This window comes from Syngnathoides biaculeatus, chromosome 14 (assembly GCF_019802595.1).
Source record: "Syngnathoides biaculeatus isolate LvHL_M chromosome 14, ASM1980259v1, whole genome shotgun sequence".
Lineage (NCBI taxonomy): Eukaryota > Metazoa > Chordata > Actinopteri > Syngnathiformes > Syngnathidae > Syngnathoides > Syngnathoides biaculeatus.
This window is the reverse complement of record NC_084653.1, coordinates 16,900,469-16,916,115: the sequence shown is the minus strand read 5'-3', so window position 1 is coordinate 16,916,115 and position 15,647 is coordinate 16,900,469. Positions and strand designations below refer to the sequence as shown.

General features: G+C 42.6%; 1 protein-coding gene across 2 annotated transcripts; it reads right to left on the bottom strand.

Annotated features, from left to right (window-relative positions):
• Positions 1-1,208: 1,208 nt before the first annotated feature.
• On the bottom strand, positions 1,209-15,454 carry lss (lanosterol synthase (2,3-oxidosqualene-lanosterol cyclase)). 2 transcript variants are annotated; one of them, XM_061842458.1, is made up of 22 exons: positions 15,340-15,454; positions 14,665-14,833; positions 13,378-13,516; positions 13,192-13,300; positions 12,973-13,094; positions 12,635-12,731; positions 11,762-11,897; positions 10,338-10,446; positions 10,102-10,220; positions 8,841-8,938; positions 7,718-7,745; positions 6,898-6,954; positions 6,313-6,384; positions 6,078-6,128; positions 5,825-5,974; positions 5,608-5,704; positions 4,072-4,177; positions 3,200-3,265; positions 3,057-3,140; positions 2,809-2,979; positions 1,492-1,570; positions 1,209-1,401 (listed from the first exon to the last, which is right to left on the bottom strand). In XM_061842458.1, the coding sequence occupies exons 1-22, from the start codon at positions 15,351-15,353 to the stop codon at positions 1,264-1,266; spliced, it is 2,211 nt and encodes a 736-aa protein (XP_061698442.1). In that variant the 5' UTR covers positions 15,354-15,454; the 3' UTR covers positions 1,209-1,263. The 2 variants fall into 2 exon arrangements, with proteins under 2 accessions (XP_061698442.1, XP_061698443.1); XM_061842459.1 differs by having other exon boundaries at positions 3,063-3,140.
• Between the last annotated feature and the right edge of the window lie 193 nt (positions 15,455-15,647).

Genomic DNA, 15,647 nt, shown 5'->3' with positions numbered 1-15,647 from the left:
TACTTTTTAAAAAATTTCAAAATAGCTTCCAAGTGCCGCAAGTACATTTCTGAGACGTGCTTTCGTCCAAATAAAAAGCACAGAATGGGTTCATTGCCATGACGACCAGTCATGAAGTTGTTAAAAGGTGAGCAGCTATAACCAGAGGTGGTAACGTGCAACAAACTACACACTTGATGGATAAATTCAAACTTGTCAAAAGTAGCTTTAATGGAACACCCTTTTTTCTTTTTTTTTCTCAATCTCAATGTTACTGAAGTAGCGGTCATTATTTAGAAGACTGCTTTTTACTTAAACCATAACATTCCTTTTACTTGAGTACTACTTGGCCAGATTGTGAAGAGATCATGTAGAAACTTTACTTAACTGAGAGTAAAGGCACAAACTGTGTTATCACTCATGATGGCTACAGTTTTTTTTTTTTTTACCAAGGTGCTGAATTACACCTGACAATTACTGTTGCATAGCAATACAGCTGTTTGTTTTTCAACATTGTAGTACAATTTATAGTCCCTTTTGTGTGGGCAGGCTCGCTCAGGGAACCATTTTGGGAAACAGCCAGCAAAAGACTGACTTTGTCTAATTTCCCACTGAACTACGGTAATTTCCGGCCTATAAGCCGCGACTTTTTTCACACGCTTTCAACACTGTGCGTGATGAGGCTAATTTGTGCATTTTTTTTCTAACGGCCGTAAGTGGGCGCTCGAGCGGAAAAGGCAAGAGTGAGACCGGTGGAATATATGCACCTAGGAAGTGACTTTTACCGGTCCAGCCCTGTTAGCGCTGCGCTAGCGTGTTACTGCTGTGTCTCAGTGATTTTTACCGCTATCTTTTCTTTTAACTGGCCCTGTTAGTGCGGCGCTAGCGTTTGCGCAGCGGCGCTAGCATTAGCGTTAGCACGGCTCTGTGTACCATCTTTCTTTGTAAATATCTCATATTTCAATGTGGGTTTCAATGTGGGCACTTGCGGCTTTTACACAGCTGTGGCGTATGTATGTACCAAACGGTATTTCCCGAACAAATGTCTTGGATGATGCTTATAACCAGGTGCGCTCTGTAGGCCGGCAATTACGGTAGTTGGAAACAAGTAATTAAATGTAGATCTTCTTTGGTAGGTCCCCTTTAACGGGCACCAATGAACATTTACGGCAATACGGAGCATTGAGCCAGGATACTTTCACACTCATTGAATAACTTGGAATTCATAGTTGAAATGTACTCAGTAAGATTTATTGTTTTGAAGGCACAGTCCGATGCTGGTGTTCACCGCTTGAGCTTTCCAGTCAGAGAACTGTCGGGGTTCAGTGCTGCAAAGCGGCCCAGGGTCCAAATGGGGAAGACGTTCCTGTATGAGGTGTAGCTGATCGCACAGCTCTTGTTGAACACGCCGGAAATATTCTCCTAAAAGGGCACAAAAATAGAATGTCAAACACACTCCACGTCCTCAGTTGAATTTGGTATTAGCTGTGCAGGGGGTGGGTTCTGACTCACCTGAGGCCAGTCCCCATTGGGCAGCTGCTTGTCAATCAAAAGCTGAATCCCTCTCTCGATGACCTGCTGGTCCGGGTGCCTGTAAACAGACAGCACCACCATAGCACGGATCAGCACTATTTCATCTATACATGCTTCCCAACATCATGCAATTTTTTTGTAGATGTTTGGTCACCAATGATGCTGGTAACATGCTACAAAGTAATGCAAAAGCTACTTTAACATGCTTGAATTTATCTATAAACTTACTTAAGTAACAAACGACATTCTCAGTATTTTTATTTCGATGAAAGCATGTCACAGAAAATTGAAAGTAACACGTTAGGTACTCCATTTTCATTAGTTAAAAAATAAAATTTCCCGAGTAAATATGACCTGCAATATAAACAACCGTAGAGTTACTGTTACAAAAGTGGGTAACATTGACATGTAAATCTAGATAATTTTTTTGTACATAGAAATAGAACAGAAAAAGAGATTTTTGTGATCTTTTTATATCATACAGCTTAAAACATTATAATTTGCATGTTTATACTTTGGCAAATCAGCTAGTAAAAGTTTTGGCCTCACAGTTCTGAGTTCTTTTCTGCTGCTGAAACAATCCATCCATTTTCTTTGCCGCTTATCCTCACAAGGGTCACGGGGAGTGCTGCAGCCTATCCCAGCTGTCAACGGGCAGGAGGCATGGTACACCCTGAACTGGTTGCCAGCCAATCACAGGGCACATAGAGACAAACAGCCGCACTCACAATCACACGTAGGGGCAATTTAGAATGGCCCCACAGTTCTGAGGTCCCGGGTTCAATCCCAGACCCGCCTGTGTGGAGTTTGCATGTTCTCCCCGCGCCTGCGTGGGTTTCCTCCCACATCCCAAAAACATGCAACATTCATTTGTACACTCTGAATTGCCCCTAGGTGTGATTGTGAGTGTGGCTATTTGTCTCGATGTGCCCTGCGATTGGCTGGCAACCAGTTCCGGGTGTACCCCGCCTCTTGCCCGTTGACAGCTGGGATAGGCTCCAGCACTACCCGCGACCCTTGTGAGGATAAGCGGCTAAGAAAATGGATGGATGGATGTTTATACCTCATTATGCAGCAGGACCCATCAAAAAACATAACAGGAAGGCAAAATTGTGAGTGGCGGGGGTGAAGCCCCCTCATGCATTATTTGTTTCCTTTAAGAATAAATGGAAAATTTAGACTCAAGTTATCTCAAATACCGCAGTCTAGATCTCCCCCGAAATTAAAAAAAAAAAAAAAAAAGACTGCATATTATATATTTTTATAGGGATGACATTCCAGCCAGTGTTACCTTACCTGACTGCCATGAGCCCCAACAGAGCCCAACAGGTGTTGTGGATCTGCGCCGAGTCGCTCTGAACGTAGCGTCGTTGCTCGCAAGACTCAAAGTCCTCCCCCCATCCACCGTCTGGCATCTGGTGACTTAACAGAAACTGGCAAGCACGCCGCACTTCTGCACATGCATTCCTAGTGAAGTAGACACAGTAGCCTCATTCTGTAAGTGTGACCTAGTCGTGCTTAGAAATTGCATAGCTATGACTTACTCAGACCTCTGGTAGCTGTGCCCCATGCAGGCGAAGGCTTCCAGGCCAAACCATGTCCCATAGGTGAAACACACTCCCCAGGACCTGGTTACAAAATACGTCACCGAAATCTCATCTTGACATGTAAAAGGTTAAGAGCTCACCCTTCCCAGGATCCATCAGGCCTCTGCACCCTTCGACAGTAATCGAGCCCTTCTGCCAGAGTGGTCCTAAGTAGAAAATTGACATATGAGACTACAAAATTCCACACATTATCGAGACTCTCATTTTTAAAAATCTTGGGGGAAAAAAATAATTTGTAACATTTGAGGAAATGGATGATAATTTATACTGGACGGTTGATGCAAGCTCGCAAGTTGGACATTTTTGTTGACTTGTATAAAACTGTCACGGGTATCATGAACCATTTGTGGACAGTGTCCATTTTTGGGACACCATGATTTTCACACATTATATCCTTCAGTATATCAAAATATTTAAGTGTTTTAATCTGATTCTGGTTTTTGGGACGACCTACTAAGAAAATCCAAGTACCCTCTCGAGGGAAGTGTCCCATTTTTGGGACGAGATTATAAATTAGTAAAGTTATCATGTAACTTAACCGCAAACAAAAAAGAAGTTTTATTTCCCTGATTGTGGCCTGTTAGGAGACTTTTATCTCAATAAGGCAAAGAAATTGCCATCCTGCCCATGAATGGGTTAAAAACATCAATGGTGAAGGGTTCCGTTCGTATTAGTCAGTCTCTCTACAGTATTTCAACACAATTTTGAACATTTGAACAGGTTGATTACACTCTCCTGTTACATTTGCTTTTCAGAAAGTGCCTTTATTTTTCCAATTCAATTTGACCAGATGTATGTTTAATGATCTAAAATTGTCAAGAATGGAAGGGAAAATGAAACTGTATTTGGAGATCACACGTTAAGTTTCATCCCGAAAAGCTACTAACTTTAAAATAGATCCAATAAACCTGCAAAATAACACAAGGTTTGAAGTCATTTTTTTGGAGCGTACCTAATTTCCTCTGTCCGGTGTTCCGGATGAATGGTGTGGAAATGGCTGAGAGCCTGCATCACTGCTGACGTGCACTCCACGTAGGTGTAATCAATCATGATGTCACCTGTTTGTGAAAGGAAGAATATTTCACAACATGCACCACATCTTCTTTTTAAGAGGAAATGTCTCTATTGCGGTTCAGTTGTCCTTCTCTGGTCACATCGGAAAGGCTAAGTCAGATGCAAAAAATGGCGCAACACAAATGTCACATTTATATTTGGCTATTCCGTTTCACATGTGACATTTTGGTAGGTTGTGGATGTTACTACATCTTGTGAAATGACTGCGTGATACTGTGACGTTGTTATTAGAACATCGTCCACACTAACACGATCCAGGTTTGAATCTCTCTTGGAACCACCTTTTCTCCCCCAGCGTTTGCATCCAAAAAAGGAGTTTCTTAGGTCAACTGAAGACCTTAGAAATGCAAATGGAATTTTGGAATTGACAGGGACCAGTCCAGAATTGATCCTGAATTTCCCCATCTCACGCTAGCTGGGATGGGCTGCAGTGAAAAAACATCACCCCAGTGAGGACAAGCATTATAGAAAGTAGACTGATCTGATCATTTTTTCCCCCCCAAAAAATTGAGTATTATTGAAAAGTTTATTTATTCCCATAATTACATTCAAAAAGTTTAACTTTCATATATTATAGATTCAGAGGAATTTAATTTAAACAATTATTATTTATTTAAGTATTTATTCATTCATATTTCAATCATTTGAGCCTCCGACTCCTAACCGACAAGATCAGGAATGAAAAAAAAAAAATTAAACTGTGAATAAATCAGCCCAAATTTTGCAGGCCATCAATGTTATAAACTGAATGTCACACACTAATCATTTACTAAAAATAAAGCACCTGCACAGGTTTTCCCAAGTGTTATTAAATTGCTACAGTTTGATTCATTCATCCATCCATTTTCTATCCTAGCTGTCAACGGGCAGGAGGCGGGGTACACCCTGAACTGGTTGCCAGCCAATCAGAGGGCACATTGAGACAAACAGCCGCACTCACAATCACACCTGGGGCAATTTAGAGTGTCCAATTAATGTTGCATGTTTTTGGAACGTGGAAGGAAACCGGAGTGCCCGGAGAAAACCCACGCAGGGCTAGGAAGAACATGCAAACTCCACACAGGCGGGTCCGGGATTAAACCCAGGACCTCAGAACTGTGGGGCCATTCTAACTTGCCCCTACGTGTGATTGTGAGTGCGGCTGTTTGTCTCTATGTGCCCTGTGATTGGCTGGCAACCAGTTCAGGGTGTACCATGCCTCCTGCCCGTTGACAGCTGGGATAGGCTGCAGCACTCCCCGTGACCCTTGTGAGGATAAGCGGCAAAGAAAATGGATGGATTGTTTCAGCAGCAGAAAAAAATGATGCCCCACTCCCCTTCTCAATGATTGGTTGCACCCCCCACATTGATGAATGCTTTCAGCCATTTTACCAAAAACATTTTGGGAGGCACCCCCCGTCCAGGTGAGACTCACCAAACACCTCCGACGGGTTCAGCAGCTCAAGGAGCCTCCCCCCTCTCTTCGTCTCATATGTGGCAAACCCACCGTCTGAGTTTCTCATGCTGAGCAGCTGAGGGAAGAAGACGGATATAGTGATCATCACGTTTCACTTTGACTGAGAGACGTACAGTTCACATAGAGCAGTGAGTACTCCTGAGACCAGACGGTATATCTGCTGCTGGTAACTGACCACATTGACCGCGTCACACAGGCGCTCCGGCGCCACAGGCTCTCTGACAGACGGGCACAGCTCCTGCAGCAGCATCATGGACTTCAGGCCCTCGGCAGTGCAGTCGGCCACGATCCAGCCGCAGTCGCGGGTGCTAAAGGGGAAGCCTCCCTGGTCAAAGTCATTGTGATGGCATAAAAAAAAAAAAAAATACAGGTTAGACGAGGTGCTTCAGTTTTAAAGTCGAAAGGCTTATAGGTGAAATGACATCTACCTTGTTCATTTGGCGGTAGTACTTTTGGTAATTAGGGGGATTATCTGGGATCTGATGGAAGGGAAACAAAATTTTAAACTGGGCACATTGGTTTGCACGATACAAAAAAAACAGATTTCACATTTACAATTTTTTTCCCCCTGTCATCTTTTCCTTCCTGGTCTCAAATTCAGATTGGATTTCTCACAGATGCATTTTCGGAAATGGGCGTCAAACAACATGATTATTTTCTCACCTGTGTGATTTTCAGAAACTGGTGGGCGCATCGGAGACACTCGGCTAATTCGGGGTTGTCCTGTGCTCCAGCCTGAAAGAAGCCGCTGCACTAATTATTTTACAACATCTGGACCTTCTGAACTGAACATAGGTCTTCTTTACGATCATGTTTCAACTTCCAAATATATGAAATTAAAATTAAATAGCGCACTATGTGTGCAAAGGTATATGGTTCTATCGATGAGAATGAGGTCAAACTACAGTATGAAAACCAACAAGTTATGGTTAAAATGTTTCAATTTCATGAGGATAAGGTTTTTGTTCTTGGTTAGAATTCTATGAGAAGAAAGCTCAAACATTAGGAGATCAAAGTAATGGAAGAGCATGGTGTTGGTTATACGTCATAAATGAACAACAGAAATTTATCAGATTCCCATCCGTCTGTATAGAGAAAATGGCAAACAGGTGAGGACAGATTCCCAAATTCCTGTCAGATGTGTTTCTCATGTATCATAAATCAAGGCGAGTAATCCTGTTCTTCAGCCTCCTGACAAAGAAAAAAAAAACGCAAATTCACGGCTATGGCAGCACGTATATCAGTTACCTCGAGAAAAGCCTGCACAGCGAAGCAGGTATCCCACAGCTGAGACCCATTGGTGCCCTGTACGAAAAGATATTTAAAAACAATCAAACAAACAATCAAATCAAAACAAATAAAATTGACATAGTAACTTTCTTTCGGCTTGTCTCGTTACGGGTCGCCGCAGCGTGTCATCTCAGATGCACGCTCATATTGTTTGGCTCAGTTTTTACGCTGGATGCCCTTCCTGACGAAACCCCTTCTATGGGATTATTTTTCCCATGGTTCTCTTTTAAGTACCGTTATTTGTGGCCTACCAGCCGTGACTTTTTTCACACACTGCGGTCTATGCGGTAATGTGGCTAATTTGTGCATTTTTTCTAACGGCCGCAAGGGGGCACACAAGCGGAAAAGTTAAGAATGAGACTGGTGGAATATGTGTGCCGAGGAAGTGACCCTGTTAGCGCTGTGCTAGCGTGTTACTGCTGCGTTACTGGTGTGTCTCAGTGATATTTCCTGTAAATGTTAACTGGCCCTCTTAGCGTTCGTGCGGTGCTAGCGTTAGCACTCGCGTCAGCGCGGCACTAGCGTTAAACTTTTTGTGTTCCGTCTTTCTTTGTAAATATCTTGTGTTTCAGTGAGGGTTTCAATGTGGGCACTTGCAGCTTTTACACAGCTGTGACGTATGTATAAACCAAATGGTATTTTCTTTACAAACGTACTCGGTGAGGCTTGTAACCACCTGCGCTCTGTAGGCCGGGAATTACGGTACTCATCTTCCCAGTACTAAGGTGATATTTGTGACTGTGAGCACACTGTATATCTGGAACAGGGGGGTGCTTACCTGCATTTTCATACCATCGAGTCCCAACCTGGAATGGAAAAATATCCAGTCAAATGGCATTATTTAAAATAATAATAAAGTAAAATAATCTCATCAGTTCATCTGCAAAAAGGCCTTTCACACTGGATGTGGCAGGCTGCAGCGTGTGTTCCTTCATCGTGCATGTGTTCCGAGGGTTCGCCGCTGGAACACCTTCGCAGCATATTTCTCTCCAGTTTTTTTTTTCATACAGTCATTGCGACACTAGACTTGCGCATTTGCCGTCTCTCATCATGTTCCCTCAAGTTAAAAAATATTAAACCCATTGGGTTGCTGGGGTGTCAGATGGTGCATATAATAAGTGAGAGGTTGGCGGAGCGATTTCTGAGTGCTAACCACAGATATGAATCGAAGAATATAGCTACAACAGTGTTGTGTAGTAGCCTGGTGAAGCAACAGGCCTGCTAGGTTGGTGGAGTCAGCGTTTCCATTTAAGGTAAAGCATGGACATTGAAAAAAAATGAAGTATTACTTTTTTGTCAATGTCAAAGCAGCTTCAAAAAAAATTATTCTCGAACAATTGAAAAAAAGATCCACCAAATATTCTTATTTATATGAAAGCTTGAGCTGCATGTGCCTTGGAGAACAATTCTTTTTGAGGATAACAGACAAAATCAAATCGAGGAACAGCATTTATTATGAAAATGATTTGAGGGTGGCACTTGCCAAGTTGAAAGGCAAAAGCAAGTGAGTTTTTTTGTTCTATGAACTGATTTTCATCCAACTAATGGGTGGTTCATACTGTGCTCTAATAAAATATATCCATTTTAAATTTTGAAAAACAAAAATCCAAAATAACATTATTTTACCAAAGGTTCAGTCGATGAAACTTGTGGGGTTCGGTACCCGTAACAAGGTTAAAAAAACACTTGTTAAGTGTAATTACAGTAAATATTAGTCAGAAAAAAATTCTACGTTATGAATATAAAACAATCCAATAGAAAAACAGTCACTGAGGGTGCCTTCATTTTTATGGCACGTGGCCACATGCCGGATTTTTACGTGGCATACGATATCTTGGGACCATTGAGCTGGCTTTGGTTCACAGATACATGACAGCCAGACTTGAGTTGAGCAGACTGACCAGAGGTAGTCGGGGATCCTGGACACATGCTCCTGGAAGGCTGAAGACGATGGGCCATCCACATACCAGCGGACCAGCATGTTGATCGTCTTCGAGATCTGCGGTACAGAGGGGGTTACGTCACAATTAAGTTAGTTCTCTTTGGTGTACGATTCACAAATTAATCTTTTTTTTTTAACTGCAGAACTTATCACATCACCCTTTCTGCCTTTTTTCTATAATGCACCAAAATCCAATAAGATGGTCAAAGTACTGGTTAATGAGACGAATTGGCATCAAGGAAGTACGTTGAATTGGTACATCTCAACTTAGAGACTACCATCTGTGTATGTCGACGAGAAGCTAAATTTAGCCCGGTTTGTTAGTGGAAGCTAGTTCGGCCAGTGGTTCTCAAACTTTTTAGACCAAGTGCCACCCCAAAGTATACTTGGCTCTCCAAGTACCGCCATCATAATGAACATTAAAACGGTTTTGTGGAAAGCCAGGCCAAATGCTCATCAAAAACAAAGCAAAGGCTTTGTTCCTAAAATGTTTGTGTAATATTATTGCAAGCCATTATGCAGTTTGAACATGAATACCCCAGTTATATAGGAAAATAAAAGAAAATTTTAAACATATGAGCAAATAAATTGTTTTAAAAACAATTTTAAAAGATTAAATGCAACTGTAGAAGTTAAATAAGGCAGAACTATACTGAAAAAGGTGCTATACTGGATTTTTTAAAAATCTTATTTTAGTCTCAGTAGCATTATGAACAGTTTAAACATTTAATTTTGTGATAATTCCACGTGCCACTAGAGCAGTGATTCCCAAACAGTGTGCCGGGGTACATTAGTGTGCCATGAGCGGTCTTCAGGTGTGCTGTGGGAAGTTATCCAATTTTATGTAATTGCTAAAAAAAAAACATTTATTTCCAAGAAATAATGTATCTTTATTCATCTATTTATGCCAGTGAGGCTCAATGACAGACAGAACAAAAAAGTCCTCTTCTATTAGATGGGAGGAAGTACATACAGTAATGAATCTATCCATTTTTGGTAACATTAACTTTTGTTGGGGTGTTATGGGATTTTTCAATTGTAAAATATGTGCCTTGGCTCTATAAAAGTTGGAAATCACTGCACTAGACGGCCCAACTACCAGTAGTGGTACTTGTACCAGAGAATCACAGAGAAGTCTTTGCTGAATGTACACCTGCAATTCGTGGCAGAGCAAGGGTTTACTTAAAGACAACTAACTGCACGCAGGAGTTCTACACTACCGGTCCAATGCTTATGCATTTGGTGAAGCGGTCGTCAGCCTCGATGTGCTCGTACAGTTCTTTGACGGCCATTCCTCTCAGTGTGGCACTGTGGTGGGCCTCATACACGTTGAGCACAGCTGCAGAGACGGAGAAGGAACAACAGTAGTGAGTCACAACCTGAGGGTGGGGGAAATTCTTGGAGACGAAACATTTATTTTTGCATTTGGTAATCATACGGGGTTGTCGCTACTTACTGTAGGCCACAGTCAGCAGTGTGCTGTGAGGAGTGTACATGTCACAAGCTGACACGTTGTTCCTCTGGGCTGGCCAATCAATGCTGGCATACTCTTGGATATAAAGCTCCTATGTGGAAGTGGTGGGGAGGAGTGAAAAAGAAAAATTAAAGCAACAACCAGCACTACATATAAACCCACATTAGATGACATTGTATGCAAAAAGATATACAAATTACCACCTGCCTAAATGAGGTCACCTTTCGAATTCTCTCGTAGGAATTTGCCAAAGATGGGAAAATTCCTGTTCGATTCCAGGCATGGCTATTTGACCCATATCTGGGCATCATGTTATGATAAATCTCAAAACAGATTTCATGTTGAAAGGTGAAACTGGTACAAGTCTCATTTTCTTCCACCCTTTCTCAAATCCTAAAAAGGATGTTCAAAATCACTTAAACATGGCAGCTTCAAAACAAAATGGCTGACACCTCCGTACATCCAGCCATGAAAGATGTGCACGTAATTTCAACTGAAAGTAGATTGGTAAAACTGGTTTTGGAGGAAAAAAAATAATTTGCAAAGGGCACAACAGAGAATTCACATTTAAAATGGCTGATTCAAGCCAAAATTGTCAACTTCTTGTTCAATTTTAGGCATCAGTTTTTGACACTTATTTATGTATCGGTTTATGCTAGATATGTCAAACAAATTTCATGTGGATGACTGAAACTGGTGTTAGAGGCTGATTGGTTTTCTTACTGTGCATGTCTCGGATATCTGCTTTCGACTATGGCTCCACTGGCTGAAGTGTCTGCTTCAAAACAAAATGCTCGAAATCCTGTTCCATTTCGGGCACAGGTGCTTCCTCTTATGACAGATACTTTTTATTTAATTTGTTTAATGGCGGGCGGCACAGTGGATCAGTTGGAAAACGTTGGCCTCACAGTTCTGAGGTCCCTGGTTCCACCCCTGACCCTCGTGTGTGGAGTCTGCATGTTCTCCTGTGCCTGTGTGGGTTTTCTCCGGGGACTCCGGTTTCCTCCCACATTCCAAAAACATTAATTGGACACTCTAAATTGCCCCTTGGTGTGATTGTGAGTGCGACTGTTATTCTCGATGTGCCCTGCCATTGGCTAGCGACCAGTTCAGGGTGTAACCTGCCTCCTGCCCGTTGACAGCTGGGATAGGCTGAAGCACTTCTGTGACCCTTGTGAGGGTAAGCGGATAAGAAAATGGATGGATGGATAGTTTAATCACTTTTTTTTGATATTTTGTTTCAAGTAATGTAATTTCCAACAACCCCCCTCCCCACACAGACATACACACACAGAAGAGCAACAAAAACAACTCCATCTGAAACTGTGCCTGGGACTGAAAGCTCACACACGGTTTCACGGCGTGATGTTCTATCGCACCCTTGTGGAATAAATAGGTTATGGTACCTGTCTGAGGCTGAGGACCAGGGCGTCCTCCTCAGCGACGAGTCGGACAGCGTAGCAGAAGCTCATGGGGAGGTACACTTGGCGGCAGTGACACCACAATGTAGACGGGTGGGCTGGCAGCCAGGTGGGGAACAACCTGGCATGAAATGACCCAGAATGGAAGAACTCGAGCCATACACAACGAAAAAACATTATGTGGAAGCAAAGACCTTTTGTGAATCCTAAAACGAGACAATTTTTTGGGGGGCTTCAATTTCAGGCTCATGTTCTTCACTTTTTTCCCTATTATGATTGACAAGTCCACCAAATTTCACGTTGATTGGTGAAAATTGGTGTCCAGGGTTAATTGTTTTATCTGAATGAGTGTTTTTGGGGGGTGGTGGGGGCTGTTTCAGAACTCTGAAATGCTCACATAAATATAGGATAAAGGCCCTTTAAAAAATGGGTGGATTTTGGACCATGGTGCAACAATATAAAAACTGGAGAATTTGAGCATTTTATTCAACTTTGTTTTTCAATGATTTAATTTTTTTTACGGAGTTGTGTTTGTCACTCATTGAAATATGTACATTTTCAGATGGACACATTATGCTTTCCATAAAGTGAGTTTCCAGGCATAGTGAGACTCCAAAGAGTGAGACTGATTCAGCAGAATAATAAATATTGTCAATACAGTACTGTCAATAAAAATCTGTTGTTTTTTTTTTTTTTAAATGAAACCCTTGTATATGAATCAACTAGATTATATCGACAAAAAAAAAAATCCCAGTGAACGTTTTTTATATTTCATGATAACTAAACATTTCATAAATAGCAAAGAACTTAAAATAAATTGAATTGTTGAATAGGATGTATTTCGAGTTTGCGTCTTACCACATTTCCGGTAAAAGCGTGTTCATTCCTTCCCAGCTGTAGACATTTAAAATGGCCAACCAGAATTTACCCCAGGATGGGATGCCCACCGCACCGCCTGCAGAAAGTGTGTACAATAACAGATTGATGTGAACTGGACCTAACAGATCAGACGTCATAGCTGTGCATTAAATGATATAGTTAATAACACTGTAATGTACGAGAAGCTAACAAGGATTTACTCTACTTGAAATTTTTTGTGGGAGGGAAAACTTTCTTTTTCAAATCGACATTTTTAGAGGTCAGCAATATATTAGCGTGAACAACATCAACGCTATTATTGAGGACTTCCTTTGAACCTTTACTGTGCAGGTTGTTCCTCGCTCGAACCAAGTCAGGATCATCCGGATCGACACCAAGAATCCTTAGCGAGGTGTAACTCAAAGCCGTACCAAACACAGTCGACTTGTCTTCAATATGTCTGTCGACAAATAACGCATACAATACAGTTGTCCTTTTAACGTTGGTGATCGTAAGACACGTTGCATGCGGAAAAGACAAATGCACGGTTCCCTTACAGGCCCCATCCTCCATCGGGCAGCTGAACAGACCGTAGGTATCGAACCATCTCTTTCTTCCAGGCATGGTCCAAAGGGATGTTAGCGATGTGGCAAGTAATCAGTAAACCTGGAAGCGTATAACGCACCATTGTTTATTTTCATGACAATATAAGAACTGTTCTCTTATTTGGTAACTTGTCATACCTGGTAGAAGGAAAAGAGGTCCACCGTAGTCTCCTGCCCAGTGGCCATCCTCGGCCTGAAGGTGACTGTAGAAGGTCATACCTTTCAGGGAGGCGTCCGCTGCTGTGCGGGCAGGCGAGGAGTCGGGTACAAACTTGGTCTTTCGGGACAAATGGAAATTATATACCATCTGTAAGGTTTGTTGGGGCTCAGGTGAGCAAATTACCTACTGTGAGTCTTAGAAATTCGCCTCAAATTGCTGCTTCAGAACAAACTGGACGACTTTCTGTTCAATTTTACGCACGAGTCTGAGACTTTTTCATGTGTACTCTTATGATAAAGATGCATCCATTTTCTTTTGCCGCTTATCCTAACGGTGTCATGATCCTGCTGCTCCAGCCCGGGCCGTGCGGGTGCCCCCGCGGCCGCGCTAATTGGAAGGGACACACCTGCGCCTCTTGCGGGCTGATTATTCCCGATGACGACTGGTTCTCCGCCACATCGTTGAGGTTCATGTCCTGTTCCAGCACTCTAGTATCCCTGATCGTCAACCCGTGTGTACCGACCTTCGCCTGTTCTCCGACCGACCCAGTAAGCCAGACTCCCTTGATACTCCTCCCTGCTTTGCTCGTTCTCCCGTGCACCGACTCCTGCCTGCCCGCTGACCTGCTCTCTACACCCGACGTCCCAACTACCGCTGCTGCACCTAACTGCCTGCCCGATCCCCGACCTTCTAATAATAAACATTTTTCCCCGAACTACCTTGCATCTCCCGAATTCTGCATTTGGGTCCTACCTCCGTTCCGATGGGTCGTGACACACGGGGGTCACGGGGAGTGCTGGAAACCTATCCGAGCTGTCAACAGGCAGGAGGCGGGGTATACCCTGAACTGGTCGCCACCCAATCACAGGGCACATAGAGACAAACAGTCATACTCACAATCACACCTAGGGGCAATTTAGAGTCTCCAATTAATGTTGCCCGAAGAAAACCCACACAGCCACGGGGACAACAGGCAAACTCCACACAGGCAGGTCCGGGATTGAACCCGGGAACTCAGAATTGTGAGGCTAACACTTTACCAGGTGATCCACCGTGCCACCCTCATGATAGACATTTCCATGCAAATTTTTGTCTATCGGTGCAACTGGTGTCAGAGGCTAATTTTTTTTCAAACTTTCAAACACGGTATCACTGAGTAGTCCTAAAATCCAGTTTTGGTAGTAGAATTCAACATGGATGAATTCACCTTCCTTTTAGATTCAGGCAAAAGCAATCCACAATACTGTACGTCCCCTGGCACCCACCGTGTCCAAGCCTAAAGAATGGGCCTCTAGCATGGTCTGCTCCCTTTGTGGGGCATCCGCATCATTCACATAAGACCAGGTCTGCCTGCCCTCGCCATTGGAAAGCCTCCATCGCCTCAGGTCTGTGGCTGGCTCAGTCTTGTACGGCCCCCCTCGCCTCCGTAAGTGCCTGGGACAAGACATCAAAGGAAGTCAACATACTGAGTACCTCCACAGTACTAAACCACAGGTCAAGTGGCTTGACTCAAGTCAGACTTAAGTTGTCAATTTTAGGACTTGCTTGGCTAAAGATGATGAAAAAGCTCAATATGTTAATTGGGTAAGCACAGGAACCAAGTACAAAGTGGCGAATGGATGAAGTGATTTTATGACTAAAAAAACTCAACAATGACAAAAGTAATTACAGTAGGAATGGAATGTTGTACATCACCCTCTCCCAAAAATAAAAAAAAATGCACAAAACTGTGTATGACAAAACTGAAGAATCATACTGAGATGTTGTCTAATTTGTCGGTCATTTCATTTCACTCATTACAGAAGATTGTTCAAATTCAATCTTTGAAAGCAACTTTAACATTGACAAGTTAAATGTTAATATCTTCAAACTTAATGCAACAAACTTTTCATCTAAAAAAAAGTTTTAATTGGTGTTATTAGGGCGTTCTAAAGACTTACATTGTTTCAGTCATACTCGGCCAACAGCAGCTCTACACTGTATGGATGAACGTCTTCATGAACCTCCGAAGGTTTATACCTCTTATATATGTTACTCATGGGAAATGTAGTGCTTTAAAAGAGATGAAGCGTTAAAAATAAATCATATTAAACTACATTTCCCGCCAAGCTTAGCAAGACCATTGTGGAACGCTTCCCCATAGAAAGATATGACCAGAGGTCCTTTGACCAATCAGAGAATGAAAGAGAAAGAACACGGGGGAGCTGGTCATATGCTCCACCAATTAGAGCCCTCCTATGGAAATAAC

Coding starts and splice junctions, on each gene's coding strand:
- lss (XM_061842458.1), bottom strand. Junction 8,939..10,101: donor AATGCATAAGCATTGGACCG/GTAGTGTAGAAC, acceptor TCTGTACCGCAG/ATCTCGAAGACGATCAACAT. Junction 1,402..1,491: donor CCAATGGGGACTGGCCTCAG/GTGAGTCAGAAC, acceptor GTGCCCTTTTAG/GAGAATATTTCCGGCGTGTT.